The sequence below is a fragment of the Anolis carolinensis genome, chromosome 6, assembly GCF_035594765.1.
Source record: "Anolis carolinensis isolate JA03-04 chromosome 6, rAnoCar3.1.pri, whole genome shotgun sequence".
Classification (NCBI taxonomy): Eukaryota; Metazoa; Chordata; class Lepidosauria; order Squamata; family Dactyloidae; genus Anolis; species Anolis carolinensis.
The window spans coordinates 66,444,037-66,458,477 of NC_085846.1; the positions used below are offsets into that span (position 1 = coordinate 66,444,037).

General features: G+C 36.0%; 1 protein-coding gene across 6 annotated transcripts in view; it reads right to left on the bottom strand.

The window, feature by feature from the left end:
• Window positions 1–14,441, bottom strand: part of ulk4 (unc-51 like kinase 4) — a 266,746-nt gene that overhangs the window by 235,973 nt on the left and 16,332 nt on the right. For all 6 annotated transcript variants that reach the window (XM_062984172.1, XM_062984171.1, XM_062984173.1 and 3 more), the window contains 12 exons: window positions 13,987–14,088; window positions 13,700–13,783; window positions 11,989–12,064; window positions 11,785–11,880; window positions 10,898–11,028; window positions 10,711–10,780; window positions 9,744–9,849; window positions 9,090–9,194; window positions 7,637–7,697; window positions 6,485–6,666; window positions 3,475–3,521; window positions 823–901 (listed from right to left, as the gene is read on the bottom strand). In XM_062984172.1, coding sequence (XP_062840242.1) covers window positions 823–901; window positions 3,475–3,521; window positions 6,485–6,666; window positions 7,637–7,697; window positions 9,090–9,194; window positions 9,744–9,849; window positions 10,711–10,780; window positions 10,898–11,028; window positions 11,785–11,880; window positions 11,989–12,064; window positions 13,700–13,783; window positions 13,987–14,088 — 1,139 coding nt within the window. The remainder of the gene's footprint in view (window positions 1–822; window positions 902–3,474; window positions 3,522–6,484; window positions 6,667–7,636; window positions 7,698–9,089; window positions 9,195–9,743; window positions 9,850–10,710; window positions 10,781–10,897; window positions 11,029–11,784; window positions 11,881–11,988; window positions 12,065–13,699; window positions 13,784–13,986; window positions 14,089–14,441) is intronic.

The window sequence follows — 14,441 nt, forward strand, 5'->3', positions numbered from 1 at the left end:
CTTTGCCTAAGAAATGCATTTTAACAAAATTTTGCATAGTAGAAGGTTACATAGAGTGCTGGCATGTTGTAGTGATTGGAGTGTTGGAATCGGACACTGAGAAAGATGGGTTTAAATTCCCACTCAGCCATGGAAACCCATTGGGCAACCTTGGGCACCTTACCCTCTCTCTGAACAAATTCTGCCAAGAACATCCTGTGATAGGTTGACATTGCCATAAGTCAGAAACAAAATGGAAGGCATGTGGCAGACAGTTGGACTTTGACTGCAATGTTCAAATCCTCAAAGCTCACCAAATGATCTTGCCCAGTGACCATCTCTTTTATGAGGAGATAACAAAAACACAACCCTGAATTTTCAAGGGAATGGGATAACAAATAATTAATCACAGTTATTTAGCTTTCACCTTTTAGGTCACTCTTAAAATTGAAACCATTAAAGTAGTCTCACTTATCCAACATAAATGGGCCGGCAGAACGTTGGATAAGCAAAAATGTTGGATAATAAGGAGGTATTAAGGAAAAGCCTATTAAATGTCAAATTACAAGATTATTTTAGAAATTTAGAAGTACCAAAACATCATGTTTTATAACAAGTCTGCCACTTGTTTGGGAATGTGGCTGCACTTATGTTGTTGTTGGGCATGTTGGCCTGCTGCATGTTGCTGCCTAGAAAAACAAATGTGGATCTGGGCGGGAGGCAGAATGCGTTGGATAATACAGAACTTTGGATGAGCAAAGGTTGGATAAGCAAGGCTCTACTCTATTTCTCTGTGAAGTTAACTCACATCTTATATCCCACTGTATTAAAATGAAATATTACCTCTACAACTGGAACATTCTCTTTAAGTTCAGCTGTATGCAATGCAAGCAAGCCAATGACTCGGGCAGCTTTGGCACGTCTGAAATTAAATTTATAAACTTTATGAAAATCACAAATCAGCAAGTTTAGAAACTATTACAAAGCTCATGTTATATAAACTGGTTGACATAAAAACTAAATTAAAAGTAATTATAAACTCCAGATAACATCACTAGCATCAAATAAGCATAACATCATTACACTACATTATACTATTACATTTTTTAAAAAGTAATGAGCTAAACATAGTCTTCTCATGATGACAGTTTTTGTGTCATTCACATGGACTGATATGAACGACAGAAAAAGGACATCATGGGAAGACTCATGTTTTATTCAGAAACTTGGTGTTGCCATTATTTACTAAACACCACAGTGGTTCTCAGCCTGTGGATCCCCAGGTGTTTTGGCCTACAACTCCCAGAAATCCCAGCCAGTTTACCAGCTGTTAGGATTTCTGGAAGTTGAAGGCCAAAATATCTGGGGGCCTATAGGTTGAGAACCACTGAAATAACAGAATTGGATAGACAATCATTGTTAGCAAACAACTAATATGATTTACTGTGAAGACTTGCTATCTATAGTGTATTCTTCCCAGAGGGCTACCAGTGGCTCTAGTAGGCCCTCCATATTCGCAAATTTCACTTTTGTGGATTTGATTATCCACTTTTGTTGATTCAATTTGATTAATATGTGCTTTCTGCTGTCAACTTACAGCAGAAGATAACTATATAGATTTCTAAAGAGAGCACTTCTTTAGGCATTTATAGGTCCTTCCGAAAGATTCTTTTGGAAGTTGACGACAGAGTCATGCTGGCGGAACTAGAGTTCTTTGGGAGGCATTCTGTCAGGTAAACAAAAATAGTGGGGAGTTTTTATCCAAAGTTTTTCCACTTTCATGGGAGTCCTGTGCCCCTAACCCCAGCATATATGATTGTGTGTCTTGGTGGGGATTGTACTTAATCACTTCCTGCTCTTCCATCTACCTTCTCAAAATTGCCCTGCTCCTTGGTCATTTATAATATTAATACTAAGAGGTAAAAATCAGAAGAGATGGAGAGAAAAGTTATCCAAATGTTTTCTTACAATACAACAAAAAACCTCAATTATTGTTTTGTTTTGTTTTTTTAATTAGAAGAGGAAACAGTATATTAGTATTTCATCTTCTTTTAATTCTGTTAGTGTTGTGTTTTGTGCACATATGTTTGTTTATGTGTTTTGTTTTTAATAGGTACTTAGTTGTAGTGTTTGTAGTTGTAATAGGTTAAATGTAGATTTTGAGTTTTTAAGTCATATACAAAACTTGTTTGTATGTTCTATTATTTTGGAATAACTATATAGTTTTTCTTTTGTTTTTTGAATAGAAATTATTAGAGAAGAAAATATAACAGAAAATTACTACAGCTACAGAACTGAAAATTATTTATTTTGTATTATAATTATTCCAATTCCTCTGTTATGATGGCTTTGGAGTCCTCCAAAGCAACATGAAACAACTCTTTGTCCAATGATCTGCAGGTCAGAATTCTTATTTCAGTAATTCTCAAGCATGGAAATGGGGGGAGAACTATCAGATGGTTGAGGATCCCCCATCCTCAACCATCCCAATTATTTTAAAAGGAAAATGCTCACTTGCACTACCTGGTCCTAGGGGATGTAATAGAGGCAATGTTTTCTGCTGTTCCCCCATCACATTTCAAGTTAAAATGGTGCCTTTTTTCAAAACCAGAAGTGTCAACAAATATGTGTATCAAAATATACTCATATATCAATATAAGAATATAAGAAAATGGTTCTTAAAATATCTATATATATATACACTGTCTGTCTGTCTGTCTCTCACACAATACCTAAGTACTTTTAACAATAAAATAATAGAAATGGTGTTTTGAGTGAGTATTCCAGACATATTAGATCCCCACAGAGTGCATTTCACTCAATGATACTCTTTCCTTAATCTCAACAGGTCTTGGGTATTTGAGCTGCTACTGCTGTCTACTTTATTCTTTCACAGTAGATCTTAGGAACCAGTTCATAGGCACTGATATGATATTTATAACTTTTTCTAAATTCAGAGAAGCCACTTAAAAACAGACATGATCTTGCCTTTTGAGTCTAATGCAGGGAGGCCAGCAGTGAAGGGATACCCTAACAGAATAATGTTTCTTGTTTGGGACTGGGAAGTTCTGTTTACAAGAAAGCTAAAGAAATATGAAAAAGCTGACAGACCCACAGAGAAACCAATAATTAGTGGGCATATTGTCAAAAGGCCTACAATTTTTCTTAATCCATGATTTAGCAGCAAATAACTGAACTCTTTCTGGAGCAACCCCAAAAGACAATCCGTTATAGTAACGTGGAACTGTGGAGTTATTGCTGGGAGGATCTTACTTCTGCTTTATATAAGAGTAGACAACAAGTGAAAGCTCAAAATGCAATATGCCCAGACTGCTATACACCAATGGTAAATTTTGCCTCAGCTGAGTATGTCCTGTAAGATACTACACTGACCCATAATATGCATAGAGGCTCCAAAGTGTGTTAGAAAGAACTTGTGGGGAAACAGGATTAAGCCATGGTACTGAATCCGAACAGTGATTCCATGATACTTACATGTCCCAGTTTGAAGCTACTCGCAACTGTTGTAATAATGCAGGGAACTAGAATTTAAGAACATAGACTAATAAATTGAGTTATTCACAATGAATTGTTAGGAAATAAAAAACTACCATTTAGTGTTATAGTTTTATTTGCAATGGTCCAAGGAACTGAAGAAAATAAAAGATTGATATGTACTATAAATGGTCATTCTAGTGCAGCTGAAGGAGCAATCTACTATTATGCATGGGTTAACTACCATATTTCATCCCATAATAGCTGTCATTGTATAATATCCACACACCCATTTTTTGGGTGCTAAAATTGGTATTTTAGTATTCCTTGCATAAGGTACATCCTTGATTTATAAGCCTCCCCATTGTAAAGTCTAGCATTCCCTTCCCTGTGCCTTGCTACCGTGAACTAAACAGTTTTATCCACTTGATCTTCCCATTTCACCCCATCTGTAAAGAGTAGCATTTGTTGTCACAACTAACATCTCCTGAGGAATGAAAAAGATTCAGTTGTCCTATAGGCATTACTACAGATCTAACTGAACAGTGTGGTATGATCAGTAACATTTTCTATTATTGCCAATTGACATGGTCTGAAGAAAATTTGCAGAGTTCTCATAGAGTTCTCATTTGGAATCTCACACATCAGTTGAACTGAATTAGCTGTATTGTTGACATCAATACACCTAGCACTCTTTCCAAGTGCATCACATCTCCTGGTCTTAACTGAACTAGATGTGATATCAACTTGTATCTATTTTCCTCTTCTGAGTGTAAAGATACAATGTTTTATGGTATCAGTTTGGGCTCCCAGGTGTCTCAAGGTTCTTGTCACTTCTAGGTGGCTCCTTTTGTAATTCACCAAGATCCGTGTCTTTCCAACAAAATGAAGTTTAACAGGGACAAATGCAAGATACTTCACTTTGGCAGAAAAAATGGAATGCAAAGATACAGAATGGGGGACACCTGGCTTGACAGCAGTACATGTGAAAAAGACCTTGGAGTCCTTGTGGACAACAAGTTAAACATGAGCCAGCAATGTGATGCGGCTGCTAAGAAAGCCAACGGGATTCTGGCCTGCATCAATAGGGGAATAGCATCTAGATCCAGGGAAGTCATGCTCCCCCTCTATTCTGCCTTGGTCAGACCACACCTGGAATACTGCGTCCAATTCTGGGCACCACAGTTGAAGGGAGATGTTGACAAGCTGGAAAGCGTCCAGAGGAGGGCAACTAAAATGATCAAAGGTCTGGAGAACAAGCCCTATGAGGACAGGCTTAAAGAACTGGGCATGTTTAGCCTGCAGAAGAGAAGGCTGAGAGGAGACATGATAGCCATGTACAAATACGTGAAGGGAAGTCATAGGGAGGAGAGAGCAAGCTTATTTTCTGCTGCCCTGCAGACTAGGACACGGAACAATGGCTTCAAACTACAGGAAAGGAGATTCCACCTGAACATCAGGAAGAACTTCCTCACTGTGAGGGCTGTTCGGCAGTGGAACTCTCTTCCCCGGACTGTGGTGGAGGCTCCTTCTTTGGAGGCTTTTAAACAGAGGCTGGATGGCCATCTGTCGGGGGCGCTATGAATGCGATTTCCTGCTTCTTGGCAGGGGGTTGGACTGGATGGCCCATGAGGTCTCTTCCAACTCTACTATTTTATTCTAACACTGTATGGTCAACTTGAGATCTGCTTCTGCTTTCCTTTTTCAAAATGTCATCCAAGCAAGGATACAGGAATACTTGATTTTGATTAAGAAAAGCCATTATCAGCACCATGCCAAACTGGAGGGCAATGCCCTGAACTGGTAATGTTGGCCGTTATACTCGAATCAAAGAAACTGTCTGCAGATTGGATTCATTAGTATATATAAAAATAAGCGATGATTTATAGCTTTGGAAGAAGCTTAATTCCAAATTGTCTATTACTGTTTGTAAAGGTTTTATCATCAACCTTGCAGACAATGGACACAGCACTCAGCAGACAGCACTCGACTCAACTCAAAACAGTATTGAACAGATCTGATGCAATCAGCAATGCACAAACACTTGTGTCTGGACACTCCCCAGTTCCAGCCACACATCAAGGACATCACAGCTTCTTAGTAAATAACTCTTTCCAGACTATAGCACACTCTGGATGATGCAATCAGTATGCAATACAGGCAAGACACAAATTTCATTTAAACACTACCAATACACAAATCCCACATTAACATAAATAGCATGAGGAACAAGTCTGAACACTCTGAGGAACTCCATAGGCCTATGACAAAGGAGTTAAGTAAGAATCATCTAATATAGTGGTTCTCAATCTGTTTTGGCCTTCAATTCCCAAAAATCCTAACAGCTGGTAAACTGACTGGGATTTCTGGGAGTTGTAGGCCAAAACACCTGGGGACCCACAGGTTGAGAACCACTGCTCTAATAGAAGGAAGTCACTGTAGAACAGTGCCTCCAAGCCTCATCCCAGAGAGGTGACTCAGAAAGATATCATCATCAGCAACAGTATCAACAGCTGTGAAGAGGTCCAAGGGAACCAACAGGGATATATTTTATCAGTCCAGGTCCCTGCATAGGTTATCCACCAAGGCAATCAAAGCTGTCTGTTACATAACAAGGGCTGAAACCAGAATGGAATGGATCTAGAGATGCTCCTTTTGTGACAAAGAATTCCTAAATGAAATGTTTGATTATGGTGACAGCACTAAACTGTATTGTGCCTGTCTTCCGCTCTCCTTCAGCAGTTGCTGTAACTGAGAAAAGGAAGAAAATGAAGGTCATCAAAAGACCTTGTAAATGTTGCTTAGCACTGACAAGAGGTGGGAGACCCCATAATTCTCTAGGATTATGCCACTATGTTTATTAGAAAGTTCCATTGTGCTTAACAGGGATTAGTTAAAAATCAGTATCCACAAAATTGCAGCCTTGGTTTCTTGAAATGCAAGAAGTAGCTGATTTTTCACATTCCTGGTAGTACCTACCTTTATGATTTTGACAAACTGTAAAACTCACCAGCTGTGTGCTAATTAGTCTGGTTGCTACTTCTTTATTGCCAGCAACTGTGCAGAAATAGCAAAGTAAATTCAGTTTAACTCTGGCTGCTCCTGTAGTCTTTTCTTGGGAATCAATCAGCTGATGCACTTGTTGTAAGAAGTCATTCCATTCGTCTTCTTTTTGCATCAATAGTTTCTCAGCTACATAGAAAAATAAATCAAGAATAGTTTCATGAAAATACTCTATGATTGTACTTTCCATTGTGATACTGAAATATGTTTGTTAAGGTGTACCAAAATCTTATCAGGCAATATGCATTTAAATAGTAAAACAACATTCTGTTTCAATTAATAGATTTAAAATTACATCCATTGGCTTATCCTTGGCTCAACTCAGTGTTAAATACTACACTATGAGGCCCAAACAAATTGTTAGTTCCAACTAGAAAAGATTCATGGATCCATCTGAAACTGGGTAAGTCAACAAATTATCTTAATTCTACTGATTCAGTGTGTTTCAACCGTTCTGAGTCCTCACGGGGAGATAGAGCAGGATATAAATAGTTTATTTATTTATTATTTGTTTATTTGTTTATTCTGGTTGCTATTCCTGGACACTGCAGTCCAACAACATTTGGATATGTGCACAAATCTAATCCCAGGCCTATATACGTCGTTTTAATATGTAAACATAAACAGGACAGAGGAAGTTATCACCTGTTAGAAAATATAAACCCCAGAATGAGCTAAAGCTAAAATTATTAAGAAAGGGTAATTAGTATAATAATGTCAATTACAGTTTTCAGTACAATTACAATGTATAATTGTACATTATAGTTTATAAGATCAAGTACAAAATCTGTGCTTAGGTGTACCTTCCTACTCAAAGGAACCAATGGGAAATTTTATATTGGCTAAATTGAAAACTTCATTTCATAATTTGCTATTATAGTTGGCAATTCCAGTTTCAAGGACGCAAACCAAAACAAATCTTGCTCAGAAAATTATGCATTACATTGAGCGCACAGAGCAACGGGATTTTTATAAACATATCTCAGGCTGCATCCTTCAGTAAAAATATCTTAATAAACAAAAATTATTTTTAAAAAATCAGTCTAGAAAACAACTTCTAAGTTCTAAGCAGCAATTAATTTGCAAAAAAATTCTTTACCTGAATGTGCTGGTATATGCAAATGTTTCGTGTCAAATCTCATTGCTACTTGCTTCAGTATCTGAGAGGAAAAACGAATGGATTGAACTGAGGAAACTATTTCACAGACCAAGGTAAAAATATATAGCTAATATGTAATTTATTCATTTAAGGTATTTTACCCCACCCTTCTCTGCAAGTGGACCCAAGGCAGCTTACAACATATAAAGCATACAATACAGAAGTTAAAACATAGTTAAAATCAAATATTTGATATAACCGATTACCACCTCCCCAATATATAAACCAATAACCATTATGGAACAAAATATTTTCTATCATAATCATCCAATGATATGTGAAACTATAAAATTAATTCAAATTACTAACTGGTATAAAATCTTTGAATAAGATTGACTTTGACTTAGAAGTATAACAAACTCCACATTCTCCAAATCATAAGAATTCCACCCTCTTAAATGTTAGACTCATTTTCTGTCTTTATACTACAGAACTGAAGTAGCTATTTAGATTTTTTAAAAACTAAACTGCATGTAAGTAGCAACACAAATACTTGCACTAGCATTCTTGTTTTTAAAGATACTTAAATCATTGAATTTTAACAGTTCTCTATAATATACTTGCAGATACTGCTGAAGACATCCATCAATGTTTATATGCAACACGAGATCCAAATACACACTTTTAGGCACGTTAACAGCTTTCTTTGCAGGTTTCTCTACCATGCCATATTATAACATGATTTTGGAATTTTTCCTAGATCTTGGAGTAACTTTTTATGTAGGATGGGGAGTTGCTCTTTGAGAAACTCAAAGTCAAAGCTTTCTTAATTATGCAAAAATTCTTTATTTCTTGGTAACATGGGCATAATGACTATTAATAATGTCATCTTAATGACAAAATATTGAAACTCTGATTGTTGCCAGGTAAACAGTACCTATTACTTATAATGAGTACTGTACACTTTCTTAGCAAACAATAAAGTACAAAAGAAAGACTTCAACTTCTTGTTATCATTTGTACAACACTTAAGTATTCTAGCACCTGAATTCAAATTGCAAGAAAATCACTCTCCCTGACTATTCTGCCTCATAGTTCTAATGTGAAGAAAATTTCAAATATGTTCCACAAATAAAACGGAATGCATGACATTTAGTTTGATGTCTCAAGACATTCAGTGGATTTCATGGAGTATGTAGAGCAAACCATGAAAACATCAACATACCCAAGAAGAACTTGCTACAAAGTCCAAAAGCGTACTATGAGATCTACTAGTGAAATGGTCCTATCTTGTAGTATAACACTTTTATATAAAGCTACAAAAAAAAACCCTGGTGTGGACACTAGGTGGAAGTATAAGAATAAAAGATGTATCAATGAAGTGTAGAAATGGCAAAACATACTGCACAATTCTGAACATATTTGGAAAGGTATCAAGAATGTTCTGCAATACCTTTGGATTGTCAATAATTGGAGTCACAATAAGATCAGACTCTGTGTAGATAAGCTCTTTTACTTTGGACTCCATATCTTGTGCACTGTAGAGTCTGTTTTTATCCTAGAATATAAGTAAACATTACAATAAACATTATCCTCTATATTTAATATATAATGAACACAACAGAAAAATAATTCACAGCAACTAACAAGTAAAAGACTTTACTTTTGCCAAATCGCAAACAAATAAAATATTTTACTTTTATGAATTGTAAAGTACATTGTGAACACAGGAGCTATGTTTCCACACAATCTTCCAAACAGTTTTGACTTCTATGAAGCTTTTTTCACATTCTTCCTTGAAACTTTGAGTCAGAAAACCCCTGCTTTATATAAAAATAGACCACAGGTTGTACTTTTGTTTCATAGTTTTTAGCAATGTTGATTTTTCTATTTAAGCTTCTGCATATTTTACTCTATCAAAATGAGTCTTACCAGAAGTTCCCAACTGCATTCAAATATAAGGACATCTTTATCCTCATTCTTTTCACTTTATTTTGGTTTGGTCATTTTTCCTATCTGGAACTGACAGCTCTAAACTTTACTTGCTTTAATAAAATAGCTACACAAAACCATATCCAGACTCTTTCTTCATTTTGCCTGCACTCACCTTTACAGAAGGACATGGAGAAGTTCTCTGTAGTGAATTTGAAGATGCAATGGCTGTGGCACAGCTTATTTCTACTGCGTTGCTAGTCCTAGGTGTAGGACGGGAACTAAAAATAATAGATACATGAAATAGAAATGTCAATGTTAATTAATACATATTTTTCCTGTAATTTGAGCTCTCCGCTCAATTATCATTCAGAAAATAAATCAATTGAGACTGGATTTCCCTAGGATGGGGCTCTCTCTACTTTTTTATACTTGTTAACTCGTAAATATTTATCTAATGATAATAACATACTTTATTTATAATTCACTCTATCTCCCTGAGGGGACTCAGAGCGGATTACAAGTACATATATATGCCAAACATTCAATGTCATTATACAATTGACAGAGACAAACAATACATAAACAGAGGCAGAGTTCCCTCTTTCATTCCCAGCATCTGGAGGCAGTTCTCGACTCGGCTATGGGGAGGTGCTGTTGTTCAATTTTTCCATACCGAGAAGCCTGCTGACCAAATTGCCAGTATGTTTTTCAGGGGTACCTTTTACCTCCCCGCTAGAGTGGTACCTTGCTGTTTTCAAATTGCAAGGTAGGCAGAAGCTAGGCTGATGGCGGGAGCTCACACTGCCTGCAGCTTAAACTGTGAACCTTCCAGTTGGCAAGATCTTTTGTAGCTGGTGGTTAACCCGCTATGCTAGCCGTGGCCAACTCTATCACTAGGGTTCTGGAATTCTGATTCTCTGAAATAGGCATTCGCACAAAATAGTCACACTTACACTACTAAGAATTTCAGTCTTCTAATAGATAATATTTTTGATATAAATGTAGTCTGCAGATCCCACAAGAAAGTTGGTTCTTCTCACTCTCACTAAAGATTTACAAAATAAATCACCTGTCCTACTTCAAAAAAAAATTGAGTTCCACAAACATCTTCAAAGAGTTTGAAACTTCTTTATTCATACCTGAGAAGGAAAATAGATTCATTTGAGTCACCATCAACAGCACTTTTAGGGCGTAATTCCTCTGGCCTTTCTGTCAAATAAAATATACTTTATTTACCAACCTGAACTATGAGAAAGTAATATTCCAAGTATTAATTTTATTCAATTTCATGTAAGAGTAATTTGTAAGATGAAACTGTAACCTCACCCAGCTTGAAAGATCTGTTCAGCTGTTTGTTTGATGTTCTTAGATTGAGAGCATCTGGTGTTTTTTCACTCTCCAACTCATCCTCAGACTTTGCACATACAAACAACCCAGCATTTCCACTCTTGTTCAAACTAAAGAAAAACAAATTCACTTTGAAGTTAATGCAGCTTTTATTAGTCAGTTCAAAGTTTTGGTCAAAACCATGATTGGAAAAATAACTTGAGAGAACAATTAATAGGGATGCCTGTGGCACAAATAATCAAGATATCTGTCTACATATCAAACAGAAATTAGAGTTATCGTTTATAAGCTAAGAACTTGACAATACTGAAACCATTTTGGAAAACTAACTTCAGGACTAACTTGCTATTTATAGAATAATAATAAAATTAACATTGATTTTTTGCAACTGGTCAAAATTTAATATTGTGGGGATGCTTAATGTTACAGTGATGCACAAGAAGGTTGGACCCAGGCTATGTTAGCTGATTTACTTCCAATGATTTTAAGTAGAGTAAGCTGCATAATGGGAGAATATGGGATCATTGCAAGTGATAACAGTTCAAAAGAATGGCTGCAGAACATAAAAGCCATATAGCTTAATGGTTCCTGAGGCAATTTTTCCTGCTTTTCTAAAGTAATGCCACATGGTAGTTAGTCACAGGAAAACTTGGTCTATACAAGGAAAACTGCAGCCTAAGGTGAAGATGAGTAACATATTAGTTCCTTGCAGAAACAAAACAAGGTGTTCCCTTAGCACCTTAAAGCTAAAAGTGTCAACAATGAATGCATGTGATGAAATTGGCTCTGTCTCATGAAAGATAATGCTATAATATATTTGTTATACAGTGATGTTCAAAATCTAAAACTAAATGTGACTAATATACCTGGAGTTGGTGTCTTTTCCCAAGATCGATTCTTTGGAAATCTGAACAAAAGCATGTTGCCAGAAAGGATGCTGCAACAGTTCTGTCCAGTTCAATCTTTAAACATAGGAAAATGAGAAAAAGTATAAGATTGCTATATAAATACTACAAACTACTGGTTATTTGAAAAATATACGTTGCCACACCATCAAATCATCAATTTACCTCTTCTGGGGATCCTTCTGAAGCAAAGAGACAAGCAAGTTAAGAAAGTCAGAAGATGGTTTTGAAATTGCTGATCCTGTAAGATAACCACACCACATATGTTTAGAAATAAATATAATTCCAATAAATATCATATTCTAAAACAAATAACACACTATTAAACTGTGTTATCTTCTTAAAGCAGTAACGCATAGATTTGAGGTAACTGTGCTGACAGTTGTGGAAAAGCAACTACAGGCAGTCCCCAAGTTACGAACAAGATGTGTTCTGTAGATTTGTTCTTAAATTGAATTTGCTTGTAAGTTGGAATAGGTCCATTTTTTAAGTATAACTGCAGCCATATATAGAGTTTCGCTTATTCAACCTTCGCTTATCTAACGTTCTATATTATCCAACATAGTTTGCCTCCCACCCTGTTTCTCTAGGCAGCAACGCGCAGCAGGCCAACACGCCCAACAACACAAATGCAGCCATGCTCCCAAACAAGTGGCAGACTTGTTGTAAAACATGATGTTTTGGTGCTTAATTTGTAAAATCATAACGTAATTTGACGTTTAATAGGCTTTCCTTAATCCCTCCTTATCCAACATTTTTTCTTATCCAACGTTCTGCCGGCCCATTTATGTTGGATAAGTGAAACTCTACTCTGTGTGTGTGCATACAGTAGAGTCTCAATTATCCAACCTTCGCTTATCCAACATTCTGGATTATCCAACAGATCAAGCAGCAAGGACTGAACTTTTTACAGATTTAACTTCCAACAATGTTGTTACTGTAAGTTCATTTTATGCAATTCTATCTTTATTTGTAGTTAATTGCTTACTAGTCATTATTTTTGTAGTCAATGTTTTCAATACATTGTGATGTTTTGATGCTAAATTTATAAATACAATAATTACAGTACTACATAATATTACTGTGTATTGAACTGCTTTTTCTGTTGATTTGTTGTAAAACATGATGTTTTGGTGCTTAATTTGTAAAATCATAATGTAATTTGACATTTAATAGGCTGTTCCTTAATCCCTCCTTATTATCCAACATTTTCGCTTATCCAACATTCTGCTGGTCCATTTATGTTGGATAAGTGAGACTCTACTGTGTATGTATATGTGTATGTGTATATATAATCTTTGGATCACATAGGGAAGGGCTAAAAACCCTATGGTGTGTGTTTTGCTGTCTGTGCCCACGTTAAGAAGACTTCACCTTACCTTCTGTCCTTTTGAGAATTAGATTTTGAAAAAAATGGCTTGTTGTGGAAACAGAATTGGTGATACAACTTCAGTTGAGGCACCTTTTCCCCATGATAACTCTTTCAGGAATTAATTTCCCTTCCGAGGAAATTTCTCTCACTTCCTAGTGTCTCAACCCCATTCTTAACTATGAGTCATTTGTAAGCTGCATGTTTGTAACTCAGGGACTGCCTGTACGGAAATCCCTTCTGGTATTTTCTTTTTTCCATGCATTATGAGAAAGAACGCTCAGAAACCCTGTTACTAGGATGGAAGTAAGTTTATTTTCTATCATTCTGATACAGCTCTCAGATTTATTAATAAGCAGAGATCAAACAGAATTAGCACACATTTATAGATAGACAGCTGACCTACAATGGCAAGTGAGAAGAGCCATATATATTGTTCTTCCAGTTCAGATTGTTTATATTATTTTTAACAAGGCACAACTGAACTGTTCATCCTTCAAAACATACCTTGCTGTACAGGTGGAAAAGGATCTTCATTTAAAATCTTTTCTGTTAATTCGGTATCGTTTTCAGAGAAAAAAGGTGGTCTTCCTACAAATGTAATGAATAGTTGGGGAGAAATTCAGCTACACTTGAGTTAACTCCAAAACAGTAATTTTAAAATGTTTGTTTGCTACAACATTTGCAATGTGTCTATTTAAAAGATGATTTTCAGGATTTCCAGCATAAAACTTCTAAAACTTCTTACACCATTTATTTTTCTTAGAGTGAAATAATACTAGGCATCATGATACCTGAAAACATTTCATATAGTAAACAGCCCAACGACCACAGATCACTGGCTGTGGAGAAGTCGTTTCCCTTTATCACTTCTGGTGCAACATATCTAAGTGAACCTGCAAAAGAAAATCAAACAGTCTGATTTGTTCTGATTTTGAATACACTTTTCTGTATAAGTTACTAATGATTTCAACTAAACCAAATTTCTTCCTCAGTCTTAAACCAGTTCCCATCGCTGGAATATCTAAAAATGTAGTCATGCAGCACACAACTGTAAATTCATTCAAGATAAAGAAGATGCAGAGATATTTAGAAAACATTCAACAGAGATGACAATCATGTGGTTCCCTCAGGTGTTGCTAAAATGCATCTGCCAGTGTTCTTCACCATTCTTTATGCTGAAAAACTATAATCAAACAAACACATAATTCTCACTCTGGCCTATATCAACCACTTTATGTGTATGAAG